The 21,824-nt window shown below is 46.0% G+C and overlaps 3 protein-coding genes across 7 annotated transcripts in view; 2 read left to right on the top strand and 1 right to left on the bottom strand.

Moving 5' to 3' along the window:
* The window catches only part of LOC120048592 (tyrosine-protein phosphatase non-receptor type 6-like), a 33,511-nt gene extending 16,153 nt beyond the window's left edge, over positions 1–17,358 (top strand). For 4 of the 5 annotated variants that reach the window (XM_038994687.1, XM_038994690.1, XM_038994685.1 and 1 more), the window contains 9 exons: positions 4,671–4,767; positions 4,926–5,005; positions 5,191–5,337; positions 5,463–5,594; positions 6,017–6,171; positions 6,857–6,924; positions 7,092–7,234; positions 7,670–7,734; positions 16,521–16,870. In XM_038994687.1, the coding sequence (XP_038850615.1) occupies positions 4,671–4,767; positions 4,926–5,005; positions 5,191–5,337; positions 5,463–5,594; positions 6,017–6,171; positions 6,857–6,924; positions 7,092–7,234; positions 7,670–7,734; positions 16,521–16,623 (990 nt within the window). In that variant the 3' untranslated portion in view covers positions 16,624–16,870. Of the gene's footprint in view, positions 1–4,670; positions 4,768–4,925; positions 5,006–5,190; positions 5,338–5,462; positions 5,595–6,016; positions 6,172–6,856; positions 6,925–7,091; positions 7,235–7,669; positions 7,735–16,520 lie in introns of all 5 variants that reach the window. The other variant, XM_038994689.1, reaches the window with a different exon arrangement.
* The window catches only part of LOC120048605 (cell adhesion molecule 4-like), a 752,359-nt gene that overhangs the window by 340,598 nt on the left and 389,937 nt on the right, over positions 1–21,824 (bottom strand). The gene's annotated exons all lie outside the window — the stretch shown is intronic.
* Positions 17,761–21,518, top strand: LOC120048614 (retinol-binding protein 1-like). Its single transcript, XM_038994718.1, has 4 exons — positions 17,761–17,932; positions 18,441–18,625; positions 19,154–19,255; positions 21,121–21,518. Exons 1-4 carry the CDS (start codon positions 17,857–17,859, stop codon positions 21,172–21,174), a joined length of 417 nt encoding a protein of 138 aa, XP_038850646.1. The 5' UTR covers positions 17,761–17,856; the 3' UTR covers positions 21,175–21,518.

The following is a 21,824-nucleotide window of genomic DNA, read 5'->3' as shown; positions in this document are numbered from 1 at the left end:
AAAAAACTGTTTTCACTTTGTCTTTATGGGGTATTGTGTGTAGATTGATGAGTATTTTTTATTTATTTAATCAATTTCAGAATAAGGCTCTAACATAACAAAATGTGGAAAAAGTCAAGGGGTCTGAATACTTTCCGAATGTACTATATTTATCCCGGGAAAAGGGAGTGGTTTTGTGCGGTAAATCACTGTAAATCTCGGTATACGGGTTCCAGCCATTCAACCCTACTATAGATACAGTGGTTACCGTCAAAGATACTGTGGGCTAACTTGGATGTGAGTTAGATAGTGACCTATCTGGTGGGGTATAAACTTAAACGCACCCAAGCTCCTATCCTGTAGTCAGGATCACACCCAAGCTCCTCTCCTGTAGTCAGGATCACACCCAAGCTCCTCTCCTGTAGTCAGGATCACACCCAAGCTCCCATCATGTAGTCAGGATCACACCCAAGCTCCCACCGTGCAGTCAGGATCACACCCAAGCTCCTATCCTGTAGTCAGGATCACACCCAAGCTCCCATCGTGCAGTCAGGATCACACCCAAGCTCCTATCCTGTAGTCAGGATCACACCCAAGCTCCCATCGTGCAGTCAGGATCACACCCAAGCTCCTCTCCTGTAGTCAGGATCACACCCAAGCTCCCATCGTGCAGTCAGGATCACACCCAAGCTCCTCTCCTGTAGTCAGGATCACACCCAAGCTCCTATCCTGTAGTCAGGATCACACCCAAGCTCCTATCCTGTAGTCAGGATCACACCCAAGCTCCCATCATGTAGTCAGGATCACACCCAAGTTCCTATCCTGCAGACAGGATCACACCCAAGCTCCTCTCCTGTAGTCAGGATCACACCCAAGCTCCCATCATGTAGTCAGGATCACACCCAAGCTCCTATCCTGCAGACAGGATCACACCCAAGCTCCCATCGTGCAGTCAGGATCACACCCAAGCTCCTCTCCTGTAGTCAGGATCACACCCAAGCTCCCATCATGTAGTCAAGATCACACCCAAGCTCCCATCGTGTAGTCAGGTTCACACCCAAGCTCCCATCATGTAGTCAGGATCACACCCAAGCTCCTCTCCTGTAGTCAGGATCACACCCAAGCTCCCATCATGTAGTCAGGATCACACCCAAGCTCCTATCCTGCAGACAGGATCACACCCAAGCTCCCATCATGCAGTCAGGATCACACCCAAGCTCCTCTCCTGTAGTCAGGATCACACCCAAGCTCCCATCATGTAGTCAGGATCACACCCAAGCTCCCATCATGTAGTCAGGATCACAACCAAGCTCCCATCATGTAGTCAGGATCACACCCAAGCTCCCATCATGTAGTCAGGATCACAACCAAGCTCCCATCATGTAGTCAGGATCACACCCAAGCTCCCATCATGTAGTCAGGATCACAACCAAGCTCCCATCATGTAGTCAGGATCACACCCAAGCTCCTCTCCTGTAGTCAGGATCACACCCAAGCTGCCATCGTGCAGTCAAGATCACACCCAATCTCCTCTCCTGTAGTCAGGATCACAACCAAGCTCCCATCATGTAGTCAGGATTACTCTCAAACTCCCACCCTGTAGTCATCACTCTCACTTTGATGACCTGAAATGGCTCAAGGTAAAAACAACTGAAGTCACCCAAATCAAGATGGGGCTTATCAACTAAACTGTATAGCCTTGTCCCCACATACTCTTCCTTTCGCTGCCTTTCCTTCCAGTTCTCTGTTGCCAATGACTGGAACGAATTGCACAAATCTCTGAAGCTGGAGTCTTATATCTCCCTCTTTAACTTTAAGCATCAGCTGTCAGAGCAGCTTACCGATCACTGTACCTGTACACAGCCAATCTGTAAATAGCACACCCAACTACCTCATCCCCATATTGTTATTTATCTTCTTGCTCTTTTGCACCCCAGTATCTCAACTTGCACATCATCATCTGCACATCTATCACTCCAGTGTTAATGCTAAATTGTAATTATTTCACCTCTATGGCCTATTTATTTCCTTACCTCCCTACTCTTCTACATTTGCACACACTGTACATAGATTTTTGTATTTTTCTTTTGTGTTATTGACTGTACGTTTGTTTATGTGTAACTCTGTGTTGTTTTTTTTGTCGCACTGCTTTGCTTTATCTTGGCCAGGTCGCAGTTGTAAATGAGAACTTGTTCTCAACTGGCCTATCTGGTTAAATAATGGTGAAGTAAAAAAAATTCAGCCGCAATAGAGACTCGTCCGAGATTCCTAAAGACTGGAAAGCTGCCGCGGTCATCCCCCTCTTCAAAGGGGGAGACACTCTAGACCCAAACTGTTACAGACCTATACCCATCCTGCCCTGCCTTTCAAAAGTCTTTGAAAGCCAAGTTAACAAACAGATCACTGACCATTTTGAATCCCACCGTACCATCTCCGCTGTGCAATCCGGTTTCCGAGCTGGTCATGGGTGCTGCTCAGCCACGCTCAAGGTACTAAACGATATCATAACCGCCATCGATAGAAGACAGTGTACTGTGCAGCCGTCTTCATCGACCTGGCCAAGGCTTTCGACTCTGTCAATCACCGTATTCTTATCGGCAGACTCAACAGCCTTGGTTTCTCAAATGACTGCCTCGCCTGGTTCACCAACTACTTCTCAGATAGAGTTCAGTGTGTCAAATCGAATGGCCTGTAGTCCGGACCTTTGGCAGTCTCTATTGGGGTACCACAGGTTTCAATTCTCGGGCCGACTCTTTTCTCTGTATACATCAATGATGTTGCTCTCGCTGCTGGTGATTCTTTGATCCACCTCTACGCAGACGACACCATTCTGTATACATCTGGCCCTTCTTTGGACACTGTGTTAACAAACCTCCAAACGAGCTTCAATGCCATACAACACTCCTTCCGTGGCCTCCAACTGCTCTTAAATGCAAGTAAAACTAAATGCATGCTCTTCAACCGATCGCTGCCAACACCCGCCCGCCCGACTAGCATCACTACTCTGGACGGTTCTGACTTAGAATATGTGGACAACTACAAATACTTACAGTTCTCTGTTGCCAATGGCTGGAACGAATTGCAAAAATCGCTGAAGTTGGAGACTTATATCTCCCTCAGTAACTTTAAGCATCAGCTATCTGAGCAGCTTACTGGTTGCTGCAGCTGTACACAGTCCATCTGTAAATAGCCCACCCAACTACCTACCTCATCCCCATATTGTTTTTATTTACTTTTCTGCTCTTTTGCACACCAGTATTTCTACTTGCACATCATCTGCACATCTATCACTTCAGTGTTAATTTGCTAAATTGTAATTACTTCGCCACTATGGCCTATTTATTGCCTTACCTCCTTACTCCATTTGCACACACGGTATATAGATTTTTCTATTGTGTGATTGACTGTACTTTTGTTTATCCTATCTGTAACTCTGTGTTGTTTTTTGTCGCACTGCTTTGCATTATCTTGGCCAGGTCGCAGTTGTAAATGAGAACGTGTTCTCAACTGTCCTACCTGGTTAAATAAAGGTGAAATAAAAACTAAATAAAAACACCCTCTAGTACTCCACTAGAGGGAGCTCTACTGACTTTATTCCCTGTAGATTCAAGAGCTCCATGGGGAAAAACTCTTTCCTCTAGTCCAGTGGTTCCCAAACTGTGGGGTCGACATGGGGGGGCGTGGGGGTCCCCCCGAAAAAACATTATTATATATATATATATACATTTTTTTTTTAAACTCAGTCCTGTTTCAAACTTCCTCTTGAAAGTTGTAATAGTAGAATGCACAAGGTGCAATTTCGAAATTGGGTAGCGCATCATCAGTTCCTCTTGTCGTGTCAGTTATTGCAGACCTTAGAGCTTAGAGCTATATGTCAGAAATGTCCAGATCAACTAGCCCATGTCAGATGTTTTTTTAATTTCGTTTTTTTAGCCCATAGATATTGTTGTAATTGTTTTTGTCACTCAAATATCACATAAATATACAGTGTAGAATTGCAAGAAAATTTGCTTTAAAACTGCTACATTTTCTTTGTACCCCATGACAAAAGGTGTAGAACTTCAGGATATAAGCTTTAAACCTGCAAAATTCTCTTGAACAGTTTGTGTCATGAACAGTGCTTGTGCCCATAGAAATAGACGTGGTGTGCGCGCGGGCCCCGAGATGTTCCCCAATGCTGGAAGGGGGGCCCAGAGTGAAAAAGTTTGGGAACCCCTGCTTTAGTCTGTGGCAGTACTGTGGAACAAATTAAACATTTGTTAATATGGGGGCGGCAGGTAGCCTAGTAGTTAGAGTGTTGGACTAGTAACCTGAAGGTTGCAAGATCAAATCCCCGAAATGACAAGGTAAAAATCTGTCATTCTGCCCCTGAACAAGGCAGTTAACCCACTGTTCCTAGGCTGTCATTGAAAATAAGAATTTGTTCTTAACTGACTTGCCTAGTTAAATAAAGGTAAAAACATTTTTTTATTTTTTATTTGAGAATAGCTTTAAGGTGTCACTTAAAAATGGTTGAGAAATGTCATGGCTGTTTGAGGGTATTTTTATTTTCAAGAAGTGACCCATTTAAAGGCCCCTCTATACTGTTGGTTAAGTAATTGAATGCTTGTTGATGTTTTTAAAATTGTATTGAGCTTACAATGACTGTCTTTCTCTCTCTCTCTCTCCTCTCTCTTTCTTGTTCTTTTCAGGCCCTTCAAAAGCAGGAGACAAAGGTGAAGAAGAGCAGAGAAGAAGGGATGAGACCAGAAAACAAAAGCAAAAACCGATATAAGAACATCCTTCCCTGTAAGAGCATCTACTTCTAAAGTGCAATGATATAGCCTCTTATCTTTTACCCATCTTCTTTACATTTTCTCTTCCATTTATATTATCTCTGTCTGATACATCCCCTCATCTCTCTCTCACATCCTTCCATCTCTACACTCATCCTATTCTCCTCCCAGTTGATGAGACCAGGGTCATTCTGTCATCTGGAGACCCCGATATCATTGGCTCAGATTACATCAATGGCAACTATGTGACAGTAAGTACATGTTATGTCACCTTGTAGTCTCAACATCAAATGATAAACCACTGTTATGAATCCATAACAAGTCTAAACATGAATATGTTTTAATTAATATGATCAAAGACTATAATTGCAATGGGCTTTGTCTCCATGTAGACAATATTTGACATATTTTACTAACTTTCTCCATCTCTTTGTAGAATAAGCTGCAGGAGTCCGGTGACCCGAAGGTATACATTGCCTGTCAGGGCTGCCTTGCAACAACTGTCAATGATTTCTGGCAGATGGTGTGGCAAGAGAGGACAAGTGTCATCGTCATGACAACCAGGGAGGTCGAGAAGGGACGGGTTAGTAACTTTTACAGAGAATTTGAAAGCATTTTCTTTTACATTGTATGATTTTAATATTATAACATAGTATAAACTACCCATCTCATTTTCCTCAAACCATTTCTCCATGTTTGTTTATGCAGAATAAATGCGTGCCATACTGGCCAGAAATGCAGGGCTCCAAAGAGGTGGGGCCGTATGTGGTCACTTGTGTCTCTGAGAGAGATGCCACTGACTACAAGATCAGGGTTATGGAGATCTCCCCTCTGGATCAGGTAGGTACCACCTGCTGGCTCCACTCATCATCACCTCTCCTACCTCTGTTACCACTGTCATCATTGTTATCTCTGTCATCACTGTAATCACTGTTACCTCTGCCATCACTGTCATCACTACCATCATTGTCATTACTGTTAACACTTTTTCCTCTGTCATCACTGTTATCGCTATCATCACTATCACTGTCACCACTGTTACCGTTATCTTCACTGTCATCACTGTTACCATTGTCACCATTGCATCACTGTTACCGTTATCATCACTGTCATCTCTGTCGTCACTGTTACCATTATCATCACTGTCATTACTGTTACCTCAGTCATCACTGCAGTCACAGATTAGCTGAGTTAACAGTATTACTCATGTCTCTCCTCTTTGTCTCTTTCCTCTCTCCTCCTCACCTCCTCGTCTGTCCTAGTCGGATTCGGTCCGTACTATCTGGCACTACCAGTACCTGAGCTGGCCCGACCATGGAGTTCCCGAGGAGCCAGGAGGGGTGCTCAGCTTCCTCACTCAGGTCAACTCAAAACAGGCCGAGTTCGCCAACGCCGGGCCAATGATCATCCACTGCAGGTATATTCTAGCTATCTTCCAGCTGTAAACTTGGTATATTCCAGTTGTATTCAGGAAGATAAGTGTCAGTTCTATCCATTCTCCATTGTCTAGAATACATGATAAGAATTTCAGATTATGTTGTTTTTCCAGGATTAAGATTAGTTGTTAAGAATAGTTGCGGTACTCAGCATTTTAAGTCAATTGACAGTTTATCCTATAGGAATCTTGTGATATCAAGAATAGGGAGGGTTCTTGTAGTCTTGTATGTTGTTGGTCCCGTGACTATTTGTTATGTAAGCAGACATAAGTACAGCACAATAGTGTATAGAGTGTTTACAAGGCTGTTGCAGTACAGTTTAATGACAAAAGCTATTTCCTTTGCTTCTTTACACTGAAAGACATCCATAGGGACAAAGTTCTTATCCAATCCACTGGTCTTTATAATATAACCAAACTGTCACAGTCACGTGTGTGTAAAGTGGTCATCCCCTGGCTGAGACATCTGTTAGTGTGACAACATGACAAATCCCTCTCCATTTGTCCATGAACACTTTACACCTCCGATCACAGAATGACTTAGATGATCAATACTGCTTTAGAAATTCTGTTTCAATACAGTTCATTCATTTCAGTGTCCAATCACATTGTACTGTACTGACAGTTGTCCCTACAACCACTCTGTTTGTGTTGTGTTTCTGTGTAGTGCTGGAATAGGCCGAACTGGCACCATTGTGGTGATCGACATGATCATCGAGACCATCGACACTAAAGGTGAGTCTCTGTCATTACCAAAGTTCCTGCATTTCTTCACATCTTCATGATTTATACTGTATTTTATTATGGCTCTTTTGTCCCATGATCCTTGTAATGCCTGTCATCACTGTAGAATGACAATGTTTTTTTGTTGATTGTGATTCTAACTTCCTGGTTGTCCATAGGTCTGGACTGTGACATAGACATCCAGAAGAGCATCCAGATGGTGCGAGACCAGCGGTCAGGCATGGTGCAGACTGAGGCCCAGTACAAGTTCATCTACCTGGCCGTCTCTGAGTACATAGAGGCATCCAAGACCTACAACAAGGTGAGGGAGAGGGGGGGGAGGTTGCAATAGAAGGGAGAGGAATATGGGTAATATGGAATCAAATATATATTGTTCTCCTCTCCCAAGTGCACCGGCTACAATATATGTCTATTGACAAACTGTGTTGAAAAACAACATTCCAGAAAATAACAATAACAAGACAGCAGAGAGAGACTCAGATATCAGCTGACACAGAGGGATCTGTGTCAATATATACTTTCCACTGTTGTTGTGCATGTTCTTCTGTTCTCCAGACAGATGTCTTATCAGACACTGCTTTGTAAAATATGAACATTGACAAAGGTTGAAATTGTTTACGGAAATTGCTCATGTTCTGGGAAATTGTTAATAAGACTATGACTTAACTCTGCACATTGACTCACCTTATACCACCCATCAAGTCTAACACTCGCTGTCCTCTTCTCCCCTTTCTAGGGAGCTGAAACAGAGTATGGAAATCTGCAGTTCAAACACCAGCCTGCCAGCCGCAAGGTCTCCAAGTGAGTTTGTACAGTGTGTGTCTGTGGACATGCCATTGGAGTCCCGTGCATATTCCCATCTCTCCTCAAAACCACATTGGGTCAAAGTTCTCTGACGCAGGCTACACAGAGAGAGAGAGGCACACACACACTCAGAGAGAGAGAGAGATGGAAGAGAGAGAGAGAGATGGAAGAGAGAGAGAGAGACGGAAGAGAGAGAGAGAGATGGGAGAGAGAGAGAGAGATGGGAGAGAGAGAGAGATGGAAGAGAGAGAGAGAGATGGAAGAGAGAGAGAGAGACGGAAGAGAGAGAGAGAGACGGAAGAGAGAGAGAGAGAGAGACGGAAGAGAGAGAGAGAGACTAGAAGAGAGAGAGGTTAGGTAGAGAGAGACAGAAGAGAGAGATGAGCGGATGTAGACTTTCTCTCTCAGCTCTGTCTCCTAATGAGCCTAGCTACTATAAGCCATATTGAAAATGGGACCATTGTTTATCATCGTCGTCCCCCATGTCTCTCCTTCCTTCTGTTGTCCAATTTAGCTGATTGGGCACGTTCGTGTAACCTTTGGAGGCGATACATTTGACTACGTAGCCCTACTGTACTCTCTCGCTCTGGAAAGAATGGACCAATTTGGAAAAAACTAAACTGGACAACAAAGGAGAGGAGGAATCACTTGACCTGTTTGGAATATCCGGACTGACCAAACTCTGTAAACTTCCACTCGATCAACCAGCCCATTCTCTTGTCAGGGTTCAAATTACACTCTGATTCCCAGGGATGCCTTGAAAATAGTTAAGACAATGTTAGCAGTGTTAACTGCTATGAGAATGTAGGAACACAGGTTCTTCTTGACCAGGAAACACTTTGGACCCTGATTATACAGCTGGCTATAGGGATCACCCTGGTTATACAGCACGATTTACCCTGGTTATACAGCTGGCTATAGGGATCACCCTGGTAATAAAGCACAGTTCACCCTGGTTATACAGCTGGCTATAGGGATCACCCTGGTTATACAGCACGATTTACCCTGGTTATACAGCTGGCTATAGGGATCACCCTGGTAATAAAGCACAGTTCACCCTGGTTATACAGCTGGCTATAGGGATCACCCTGGTTATACAGCACGATTTACCCTGGTTATACAGCTGGCTATAGGGATCACCCTGGTAATACAGCACAGTTCACCCTGGTTATACAGCTGGCTATAGGGATTACCCTGGTTATACAGCACGGTTCACCATGATTATACAGCAGGCTATAGGGATCACCCTAGTTATACAGCTGGCTGTAGGGATCACCCTGGTTATACAGCAGGCTATAGGGATCAGAGTTCTTCCTGGTTGGATGACATGGTCAGGAAAGACTCTGGGCCCTAGTAATGAAAGAGCCTCCGAGGCACCCACCTCATGTATAATCAAAGCCCTGTCTCTAGTACAGTATAGTACACCACAGTATAACACCTGTCTCTAGTACAGTATAGTACACCACAGTGTAACACCTGTCTCTAGTACAGTATAATACACCACAGTGTAACCCCTGCCTCTAGTACAGTATAATACACCACAGTGTAACCCCTGTCTCTAGTACAGTATAGTACACCACAGTGTAACACCTGTCTCTAGTACAGTATAATACACCACAGTATAACACCTTTCTCTAGTACAGTATAATACACCACAGTGTAACCCCTGTCTATATTACAGTATAGTACACCACAGTGTAACCCCTGTCTCTAGTACAGTATAATACACCACAGTGTAACCCCTGTCTCTAGTACAGTATCATACACCACAGTGTAACCCCTGTCTCTAGTGCCACAGTGTAACCCCTGTCTCTATTACAGTATAGTACACCACAGTGTAACCCCTGTCTCTAGTGCAGTATAATACACCACAGTGTAACCCCTGTCTCTAGTACAGTATAATACACCACAGTGTAACCCCTGTCTCTAGTACAGTATAATACACCACAGTGTAACCCCTGTCTCTATTACAGTATAATACACCACAGTGTAACCCCTGTCTCTATTACAGTATAATACACCACAGTGTAACACCTGTCTCTAGTACAGTATGGTACACCACAGTATAACCCCTGTCTCTAGTACAGTATAGTACACCACAGTATAACACCTGTCTCTAGTACAGTATAATACACCACAGTGTAACCCCTGCCTCTATTACAGTATAATACACCACAGTGTAACCCCTGTCTCTAGTACAGTATAATACACCACAGTATAACACCTGTCTCTAGTACAGTATAATACACCACAGTGTAACCCCTGTCTCTATTACAGTATAATACACCACAGTGTAACCCCTGTCTCTAGTACAGTATAATACACCACAGTATAACACCTGTCTCTAGTACAGTATAATACACCACAGTGTAACCCCTGTCTCTAGTACAGTATAGTACACCACAGTATAACACCTGTCTCTAGTACAGTATAATACACCACAGTGTAACCCCTGTCTCTAGTACAGTATAATACACCACAGTGTAACCCCTGTCTCTAGTACAGTATAATACACCACAGTATAACACCTGTCTCTAGTACAGTATAATACACCACAGTATAACCCCTGTCTCTAGTACAGTATAATACACCACAGTATAACACCTGTCTCTAGTACAGTATAATACACCACAGTGTAACCCCTGTCTCTAGTACAGTATAATACACCACAGTGTAACACCTGTCTCTAGTACAGTATAATACACCACAGTATAACACCTCTCTCTAGTACAGTATAATACACCACAGTGTAACCCCTGCCTCTAGTACAGTATAATACACCACAGTATAACACCTGTCTCTAGTACAGTATAGTACACCACAGTATAACACCTGTCTCTAGTACAGTATAGTACACCACAGTGTAACACCTGTCTCTAGTACATTATAATACACCACAGTGTAAGTCATGTCTCTAGTACAGTATAATACACCACAGTGTAATCCCTGTCTCTAGTACAGTATAATACACCATAGTGTGAATCTGGCACTGGGCTGACACGGGTGGCTCAGCGCCCTAAGTTGTGTTGGAAAAGCTGTTGATTGGTTCATCCATTTATCTAATTACAGTACAGTATAATGTTCTCCCCACTGGCCTCTGGTGCCCGCCTGGCCAAGGCTACGGCCACTCAAACATGTGGGTAAGCTCACAATCCAGTGTGGTGTGGGTAAGCTCACAATCCAGTGTGGTGTGGGTAAGCTCACAATCCAGTGTGGTGTGGGTAGGCTCACAATCCAGTGTGGTGTGGGTAGGCTCACAATACAGAGTTCACTGGAGAGCTCTGAGCTGGCTATGTACAGCATGAAGGGAAGCGTGTCACTGTCACCACTTCTGAGTCTCCTAAGCTAGGCCATACCGGTTTTTATTTTTAATATTACGTTTGTGAACTATCCTTGTATTGTTAACCTGTCAAGGTACTGTTTGGTAGGGTCGGGGTACTGTCAGGGTACTGTTTGGTAGGGTCAGGGTACTGTCAGGGTAGTGTTGGTAGGGCCAGGGTACTGTCAGGGTAGTGTTTGGTAGGGTCAGGGTACTGCCAGGAAAGTGTTTGGTACGGTCAGGGTACTGTTTGGTAGGGTCAGGGTACTGTCAGGGTAGTGTTTGGTAAGGTCAGGGTACTGTCAGGGTAGTGTTTGGTAGGGTCAGGGTACTGTCAGGGTAGTGTTTGGTAAGGTCAGGGTACTGTCAGGGTAGTGTTTGGTAGGGTCAGGGTACTGTCAGGGTAGTGTTTGGTAGGGTCAGGGTACTGTCAGGGTAGTGTTTGGCACGGTCAGGATACTGTCAGGGTAGTGATTGGTAAGGTCAGGGTGCTGTCAGGGTAGTGTTTGGTAAGGTCAGGGTGCTGTCAGGGTACTGTCAGGGTAGTGGTTCGTAGGGTCAGGGTACTGTCAGGGTAGTGTTTGGTACAGTCAGGGTACTGTCAGGGGAGTGTTTGGTAGGGTCAGGGTACTGTCAGGGTAGTGTTTGGTAGGGTCAGGGTACTGTCAGGGTACTGTCAGGGGAGTGTTTGGTAGGGTCAGGGTACTGTCAGGGTAGTGTTTGGTAGGGTCAGGGTACTGTCAAGGTAGTGTTTGGTACGGTCAGGGTACTGACAGGGTAGTACAGGGTACTGCTTGGTAGGGTCAGGGTACTGTCAGGGTCCTGTCAGGGTAGTGTTTCATAGGGTCAGGGTACTGTCAGGGTAGTGTTTGGTACCATCAGGGTACTGTCAGGGTACTGTTTGGTAGGGTCAGGGTACTGTCAGGGTACTGTTTGGTAGGGTCAGGGTACTGTAAGGGTAGTGTTTGGTAGGGTCAGGATAGTGTTTGGTATGGTCAGGGTACTGACAGGGTAGTACAGGGTACTGCTTGGTAGGGTCAGGGTACTGTCAGGGTGGTGTCAGGGTACTGTTTGGTAGGGTCAGGTACTGTCAGGGTACTGTTTGGTAGGGTCAGGGTACTGTCAGGGTAGTGTCAGGGTACTGTTTGGTAGGGTCTGTGTACTGTCAGGGTAGTGTTTGGTATGGTCAGGGTAGTGTTTGGTACATTCAGGGTACTGTCAGGGTAGTACAGGGTAGTGTTTGGTAGGGTCAGGGTACTGTCAAGGTAGTGTTTAGTAGGGTCAGGGTAGTGTTTGGTAGGGTCAGGGTAGTGTTTGGTAGGGTCAGGGTACTGTCAGGGTAGTGTCAGGGTGCTGTTTGGTAGGGTCAGTGTACTGTCAGGAGAGTGTTTGGTTTGGTCAGGGTACTGTTTCGTAGGGTCAGGGTACTGTCAGGGTAACGTCAGGGTAGTGTTTGGTACGGTCAGGGTACTGTCAGGGTAGTGTCAGGGTACTGTTTGGTAGTGTCAGGGTAGTGTTTGGGAGTGTCAGGGTACTGTTTGTTAGGGTAAGGGTACTGTCAGGGTACTTTTTGGTAGGGTCAGGGTACTGGCAGGGTACTGGCAGGGTAGTGTTTGGCAGGGTCAGGGTACTGTTTGGCAGGGTCAGGGTAGTGTCAGGGTAGTGTTTGGTTGGGTCATGGTAGTGTTTGGTACGGTCAGAGTAGTGTCAGGGTAGTGTTTGGTATGATCAGGGTACGGTCAGGGTACTGTTAGGGTAGTGTTTGGTACAGTCAGGGTACTGTCAGGGGAGTGTTTGGTAGGGTCAGGGTACTGTCAGGGTAGTGTTTGGTAAGGTCAGGGTGCTGTCAGGGTACTGTCAGGGTAGTGGTTCGTAGGGTCAGGGTACTGTCAGGGTAGTGTTTGGTACAGTCAGGGTACTGTCAGGGGAGTGTTTGGTAGGGTCAGGGTACTGTCAGGGTAGTGTTTGGTAGGGTCAGGGTACTGACAGGGTAGTGTTCCATAGGGTCAGGGTACTGTCAGGGTAGTGTTTGGTACCATCAGGGTACTGTCAGGGTACTGTTTGGTAGGGTCAGGGTACTGTAAGGGTAGTGTTTGGTAGGGTCAGGATAGTGTTTGGTATGGTCAGGGTACTGACAGGGTAGTACAGGGTACTGCTTGGTAGGGTCAGGGTACTGTCAGGGTACTGTTTGGTAGGGTCAGGGTGCTGTCAGGGTAGTGTCAGGGTACTGTTTGGTAGGGTCAGTGTACTGTCAGGGTACTGTTTGGTAGGGTCAGGGTGCTGTCAGGGTAGTGCCAGGGTACTGTTTGGTAGGGTCAGTGTACTGTCAGGGTAGTGTTTGGTATGGTCAGGGTAGTGTTTGGTACATTCAGGGTACTGTCAGGGTAGTACAGGGTAGTGTTTGGTAGGGTCAGGGTAATGTCAAGGTAGTGTTTGGTAGGGTTAGGGTAGTGTTTGGTAGGGTCAGGGTAGTGTTTGGTAGGGTCAGGGTACTGTCAGGGTAGTGTCAGGGTACTGTTTGGTAGGGTCAGGGTACTGTCAGGGTAGTGTTTCGTAGGGTCAGGGTACTGTGAGGGTACTGTCAGGGTAGTGTTTGGTACGGTCAGGGTACTGTCAGGGTAGTGTCAGGGTACTGTTTGGTAGGGTCAGGGTAGTGTCAGGGTTGTGTTTGGGAGTGTCAGGGTACTGTTTGTTAGGGTAAGGGTACTGCCAGAGTACTTTTTGGTAGGGTCAGGGTAGTGTCAGGGTACTGGCAGGGTAGTGTTTGGTAGGGTCAGGGTAGTGTCAGGGTACTGTTTGGTTGGGTCATAGTAGTGTTTGGTACGGTCAGAGTAGTGTCAGGGTAGTGTTTGGTACGATCAGGGTACGGGCAGGGTACTGTTAGGGTAGTGTTTGGTACTTTCAGGGTACTGTCAGGGTAGTGTTTGATACCGTCAGGGTACTGTCAGGGTAGTGTTTGGTAGGGTCAGGGTACTGTCAGGGTAGTGTTTGGTACGGTCAGGGTACTGTCAGGGTACTGTCAGGGTAGTGTTTGATACGGTCAGGGTACTGTCAGGGTAGTGTTTGGTAGGGTCAGGGTACTGTCAGGGTAGTGTTTGGTAGGGTCAGGGTACTGTCAGGGTAGTGTTTGGTAGGGTCAGGGTACTGTCAGGGTAGTGTTTGGTACGGTCAGGGTACTGTCAGGGTACTGTCAGGGTAGTGTTTGATACGGTCAGGGTACTGTCAGGGTAGTGTTTGGTAGGGTCAGGGTACTGTCAGGGTAGTGTTTGGTAGGGTCAGGGTACTGTCAGGGGAGTGTTTGGTACGGTCAGAGTAGTGTCAGGGTAGTGTTTGGTACGATCAGGGTACGGGCAGGGTACTGTTAGGGTAGTGTTTGGTACTTTCAGGGTACTGTCAGGGTAGTGTTTGATACCGTCAGGGTACTGTCAGGGTAGTGTTTGGTAGGGTCAGGGTACTGTCAGGGTAGTGTTTGGTACGGTCAGGGTACTGTCAGGGTACTGTCAGGGTAGTGTTTGATACGGTCAGGGTACTGTCAGGGTAGTGTTTGGTAGGGTCAGGGTACTGTCAGGGTAGTGTTTGGTACGGTCAGGGTACTGTCAGGGTAGTGTTTAGTACGGTCAGGGTACAGTCTGGGTAGGATCAGGGTAGTGTTTGGTACGGTCAGGGTAGTGTCAGTGTAGTGTTTGGTAGGGTCAGGGTACTGTCAGTGTAGTGTTTGGTACGGTCAGGGTAGTGTTTGGTACGGTCAGGGTACAGTCTGGGTACTGTTAGGGTAGGATTAGGATAGTGTTTGGTACGGTCAGGGTAGTGTCAGTGTAGTGTTTGGTAGGGTCAGGGTACTGTTTGGTTGGATCAGGGTACTGTCAGTGTAGTGTTTGGTACGGTCAGGGTAGTGTTTGGTACGGTCAGGGTACAGTCTGGGTACTGTTAGGGTAGGATTAGGATAGTGTTTGGTACGGTCAGGGTAGTGTCAGTGTAGTGTTTGGTAGGGTCAGGGTACTGTTTGGTTGGATCAGGGTACTGTCAGTGTAGTGTTTGGTAGGGTCAGGGTACTGTCAGTGTAGTGTTTGGTACGGTCAGGGTAGTGTTTGGTACGGTCAGGGTACAGTCTGGGTACTGTTAGGGTAGGATTAGGATAGTGTTTGGTACGGTCAGGGTAGTGTCAGTGTAGTGTTTGGTAGGGTCAGGGTACTGTTTGGTTGGATCAGGGTACTGTCAGTGTAGTGTTTGGTACGGTCAGGGTAGTGTTTGGTACGGTCAGGGTACAGTCTGGGTACTGTTAGGGTAGGAGTAGGATAGTGTTTGGTACGGTCAGGGTAGTGTCAGTGTAGTGTTTGGTAGGGTCAGGGTACTGTTTGGTTGGATCAGGGTACTGTCAGTGTAGTGTTTGGTAGGGTCAGGGTACTGTCAGGGTACTGTCAGGGTAGAGTCAAACACTACCTGACACCACTCTGACCCTACCAAACACTACCCTGACAGTACCTGACACCACTCAGAGGGTACTATCAGGGTAGTGTCAGGGTAGTGTTTGGTACGGTCAGGGTACTGTCAGGGTAGTGTTTCGTAGGGTCAGGGTACTGTTTGGTAGGGTCAGGGTAGTGTTTGGTAGGGTCAGGGTGGTGTCAGGGTACTGTTTGGTAGGGTCAGAGTAGGGTCAGTGTAGTGTTTGGTAGGGTCAGGGTAGTGTTTGGTAGGGTCAGGGTAGTGTTTGGTAGGGTCAGGGTGGTGTCAGGGTAGTGTTTGGTAGGGTCAGCGTAGTGTTTGGTAGGGTCAGGGTACTGTTTGGTAGGGTCAGGGTAGTGTTTGGTAGGGTCAGGTTACTGTTTGGTAGGGTCAGGTTACTGTTTGGTAGGGTCAGGTTACTGTTTGGTAGGGTCAGGGTAGTGTTTGGTAGGGTCAGGGTACTGTTTGGTAGGGTCAGGTTACTGTTTGGTAGGGTCAGGGTAGTGTTTGGTAGGGTCAGGGTACTGTTTGGTAGGGTCAGGTTACTGTTTGGTAGGGTCAGGGTAGTGTTTGGTAGGGTCAGGGTACTGTCAGGGTACTGTTTGGTAGGGTCAGAGTAGGGTCAGGGTAGTGTTTGGTAGGGTCAGGGTACTGTCAGGGTACTGTTTGGTAGGGTCAGGGTAGTGTTTGGTAGGGTCAGGGTACTGTTTGGTAGGGTCAGGGTACTGTCAGGGTACTGTTTGGTAGGGTCAGGGTACTGTCAGGGTACTGTTTGGTAGGGTCAGAGTAGGGTCAGGGTACTGTTTGGTAGGGTCAGGGTACTGTCAGGGTACTGTTTGGTAGGGTCAGGGTACTGTCAGGGTACTGTTTGGTAGGGTCAGGGTAGTGTTTGGTAGGCTACTAACTGAAGATCTAAAGAGTGCTCCTTTTCTTACACACAAAGAAGCCTCCATTGTTATCTCGTCGCTATTTGAAGCTGCAGGTTTCTAACATGATGTCCTCTCTCTTGTCTCTCTTTTAGAAACAAGGAGCAGGAATTGTATGGAAACCTAGCCAAAGGAAAGAAAGATGTGAAGAAGCAGAAGTCAGAGGAGAAGAAGAGTGGCTCCGTGAGAAAAAGATAGAGGATGAGAGAGCTGTGTCCTGATGATTTAATATTGAGTTTGATATTAACTTTTTATTTTAAAAGATTTATTTGTGTGTTTTTTGATATCAAGCGATAAAGTTGATGTCTGTGATATAATTAAGATTATAAAGCAAAGTACTGATAGATTTGGGCCCTGGGCCGGGAACCATGGAACCATTCTGCACCCATGCAAATTGTAATGTATTGACATTTTTGCTGACAATAAAGGCTCAGAGTAATATGCATTAATTTCTTTCTTCATCACAAGTGTATTGTATCCATGGGTGCAAAGCCTATAGAATATTCTACAATGAATATATTATAATGTCATGACAACGGGATCTAGCACAGCGGGGACACACTGCCATTCCAATGAACGTTTTAGATAAGACATATCTCTATAATGAGCTATTATGTTTATAGACTAACTTTGGCACCATCACTGGGCTCCCCCAGAGTCGCCGACGACCCCAAGTGACTGCCCCGAGTGAGAGGAAAACATTGAGCGAGATGAATGAACTTTCCCCCCGTCTCCCTCTTCCTCTTCTCCGCATGTGGTACAGAACACAGTCTGCTCTCCAAACAGTGATAGTGAAGGAGAGCGAGAGAAACGTTGAAAACGTTTGTGTGTGTAATGTTTACTGTTCATTTCTCATTGCTTATTTCACTTTTGTTGAATGTTTTTCACGTTTTGGCAATGTAAGCATGCAAATAAAGCAATTGTGAATAGAGAGAAGGTCGTTTAATTAACGCGGAAAGGGCACAGACCTACCCAGTTCCCGCTTTAGGAAGAGGATTAGTGGAACAAAAACTGTTTGCATAAAGCTCCGTAAGGAAGAGTTTACACTTTCCGAAAGGAGGTGAGAGGGAGCGAATAGGGAACTTAAAAGGGTTGTGCAACGTCTGCATCAACAATCGATACCCGGGAATTGAAGGAGTGAAGAGAGCAGAGGACAGTCATTGTGGATACTGCCGCCACTCTGTTAAAAAACATTCCAGCAGCTCAATCATTTCATTATCGCGTTGCCGTTTTGCGTAAAACCGCATACCTTCTGACTGACACTAGCAGATAGAGGATTAGCTCACAGCATAAGTGTTATTATTATCGAACAATACGGTAGTGGTGAGAGCAGTGAAAAGAGCAGAGAAGGATAACATCTGTAGAGAAGAGGCAACACTTTAGGTTACAGTTTTCTTTGTTGAGTTCCTCTGCAAAACTAAAGGCTAAAAGATGTCTAAACCAAATTACACAGGAACCTTTCACATGGTGTCTCAAGATAACTTCGAGAACTACCTCGCAGCTTTGGGTAAGATTATATGAATCGTAATGTCTTTGTCTGTTACCACATATATTAGCTGCAAATGCGTCATTGTTAAAAAGTGTCAAATTCTGTAGTTGTAATATGTAAAATGACACGTGTTAAGAGCTTACTGTACCTCTGCAACTTGCCTCCTTTAATTTTAATTTAACACGATTCATTCATTCTATTTTACTGAACTTACATTTTTTTCCTTTGTTTGCCTGCTGCTTTGAGATTCATTTTAGGGGTAGTGACTCATCCAAAGGCTTGCCATCTCTTCCCAGAGCCGTGTGATAGATCATCATGGCGCCTTAGCCTGTAAATGACCCTGGACACAGACAGGGGTGTGTGTGTGTGTCTGTCTGTGCGTGTGTGATATCTGGAAACATTAACAGGAGATGTAAAAGGACAGACACAGCTGTAGGTCAGAGATGTTGCCTCAGATACACTACCTCATTACTAGAATGGCAAGGTGTTATGTTTGGTTGATTCATTCTCTCTCTCTCTCCATCAGATATTAATTTTGCCCTGCGGAAGATAGTGTGTATGTTGAAGCCCACTAAACAGATAGTCCATGACCCGGCCACGGGCAGTATGAAGATCCGCACACTCACCACCTTTAAGGACTTTGATATGGATTTCAAACTGGGTCAGGTCTTCACCGAGGACCTGGGACCTGTGGATGGACGAGTCTGTCAGGTGTGTGTGTTTACAGTTCTACATGTATGGTTGGGTAGAGGGTCTCCGTGTTCTTCATCATGTGCTGTTGGTAAAGACAGTGGCTAAATGTATTTCTGTTATCTGGTGATGTTTTCCCTTATGCTTGTCTGTTTCATGGCTTGCTCAGACTTGTACAAATTCTCTCTAATTGGCTTCATATGTGTACTTGTCATACAACTTTGCTTTGTTTGGGTGAATATACTTTTTGCAAGCTGTGTGTGTGTGTGTGGTGCTATTTTGGCCCGTCTGTGAGAGTGTACCTCCTGTTTTCCTGTCACCCCCCCACCCCCCCCACCCCCATTGCTTGTTTTCTGACGGAGCCAAACTCAGAGTGGTTCAAGGCAATGGTTGTGTGTGTGCTTTCATGTTTTTTTGCAGACCTGTGTGTGTGTGTGTGTGTGTGTGTGTGTGTGTGTGTGTGTGTGTGTGTGTGTGTGTGTGTGTGTGTGTGTGTGTGTGTGTGTGTGTGTGTGTGTGTGTGTGTGTGTGTGTTAACCCTGTTTTTAGACCACAGTGGACTGGGAGGGTGATAAGCTGGTGTGTGTTCAGAGAGGAGAGAAGGAGGGAAGAGGATGGACACACTGGCTGGAGGGAGACAAGCTACACCTGGTGAGAATGGAGGGCTGGATTAACAGAGAGGGATACAGATGGGAAGGGAATAGGAATAGAGGTGAACACAAGGCCAGAGAAAGGGAGGAAAGCAGGACAGATCTGGGAGGAAAGAAGATGCTGGGATTGATATACCATTTTGAAAGTGGGGGATATGCAAATCAGATTTGGTGATGGAAGTTATTCACTGCCTACGTTGTATGTCCGTGCACATGTCCGTGCGTGTGTTTGTGTGAGAACAAATGACGTCCTTCTAAAAAAAGAGGGGGTGTATGGCCCTCAAACCTCCTTACTTGTTGCCTGTACATGGGAAAGAAATGTGTGGGGCCCGAAGAAGGAGAAAGAAACAGAGGAAAACACTTAAGAGTCTTCAGGGTGAAGGAATGGGCAGGAACAGGAAGAATAAGGAAAGGTTATTGTTTGTTACCGTTTTAATGAGCTAAATACAGACTTCAACAAGACTCTTCATAGTGAAGGGATTGGTAGGAGAATCACAAGCTGCTGTTTAGGCCTGTGCTTGAGATGGACTTTAGTTGGGCAATCTGTTTTTAGAAGCATTTGGGAGCTGTTGAATAAAACAATGCTGATTGTTTGAAATCGTAATCAGCATTTGCATGTAATCACAAGCAAAAACAGATTTCCCAGCTAAAGTCCATCTCAAGCACAGGCCTAAACAGCAGCTTGTGATTCTCCTCCCAATCCCTTCACTATGAAGAGTCTTGTTGAAGTCTGTATTTAGCTCATTAAAATGGTAACGAATTCACCTTTTCCCACCCACCCATTCTCACACACACACTCCCACACTCACCCACGCACCCACTCACTCATTCTCACACAATCCCACACTCACCCACCCACCCACGCACCCACTCACTCTCACACAATCCCACACTCACCCACCCACCCAAGCACTCACTCTCACACACACACTCCCACACTCACCCACCCACTCACTCTCACACACACACTCCCACACTCACGCACCCACTCACTCTCACACACTCTCACACTCACCCACCCACGCACTCACTCTCACACACACACTCCCACACCCACCCACGCACCCACTCTCACACACACACTCCCACACCCACCCACCCACTCTCACACACACACTCCCACACTCGCCCACCCACGCACTCACTCTCACACTCATCCACCCACCCACGCACTCACTCACACTCCCACACTCATCCACCCACCCACCCACTCACTTTCACACTCCCACACTCACCTACCCATGCACTCTCACACACACATTCCCACACTCACTCATCCACGCCCTCACTCTCACACACACACTCCCACACTCACTCATCCACGCCCTCACACATTCCCACACTCACTCATCCACGCCCTCACTCTCACACACACACTCCCACACTCACTCATCCACACCCTCACTCTCACACACACATTCCACACTCACTCATCCACGCCCTCACTCTCACACACACACTCCCACACTCACTCATCCACGCCCTCACTCTCACACACACACTCCCACACTCACTCATCCACGCCCTCACTCTCACACACACATTCCCACACTCACTCATCCACGCCCTCACTCTCACACACACACTCCCACACTCACTCATCCACACCCTCACTCTCACACACACACTCCCACACTCACCTACCCACGCACTCTCACACACACATTCCCACACTCACTCATCCACGCCCTCACTCTCACACACACACTCCCACACTCACTCATCCACGCCCTCACTCTCACACACACACTCCCACACTCACTCATCCACGCCCACTCTCACACACACACTCCCACACTCATCCAAACTCCTCCCTCTTTTCTCTTTCTCCACCCTCTTCTCAACCCGTCCTTTTTTGCCCTCTAGGAGATGAGAGTTGGAGATGTGGTCGCCAGGCAACTCTTCAAGAAGGCAGACTGAAACCACTGCGAAGGATCTCGTTCATCAACTCAACGTTCATGATTCTCATTAGAAAACAGTCTAGGACTTGGTATATAAGTGCCATAGTTTTTTAAATATGATCATCATTGTTTTAAAACCATTACTTAATGGACAACATTTAAGATATTTTTAATTAGTGTGCTATTTCACTGTGAGAAAGATTGTCAATGGTCTGTTTTAAATGTTGTTATGGTACAGTGCAGGGTGAACTGTGTAAACATTCCCAATGTGTTTCCTCATATAGCACTACCAATGTTCCCTTTTGTGTTGTATGTGGCTGTTCTGTGTCCAAATATACCACCTGATGCTCCACACTACAAATACAGATGTTGCCTCTTTATGGGACCCATGTTCTAACTCTTCCCTTCAATGTGTATTTATGTATATGCTGTGATCGAAAGTCAGTTCAGTGTTTTTCACTCCGATTGGTTAGGATTTGGGGAAGGTGTGCTTACCCTTGGTCTGTGCCTAAAGGGCTGTGTTTACACAGGCAGCCCAATTCTGATCTTTTTGTTTTACTAATTGGTCTTTTGACCAATCCGATCAGCTCCGAAAATGATCTGATGTTATTGGTCAAAAGACCAATGGAAAAAAATATCAGACTTGGGTGCCTGTGCGAACGCAGTCCG

The sequence above is a fragment of the Salvelinus namaycush genome, chromosome 5 (assembly GCF_016432855.1).
Source record: "Salvelinus namaycush isolate Seneca chromosome 5, SaNama_1.0, whole genome shotgun sequence".
Taxonomy (NCBI): Eukaryota; Metazoa; Chordata; class Actinopteri; order Salmoniformes; family Salmonidae; genus Salvelinus; species Salvelinus namaycush.
The sequence above is the reverse complement of the archived record's forward strand: the minus strand, read 5'-3'. Positions and strand labels throughout refer to the sequence as shown.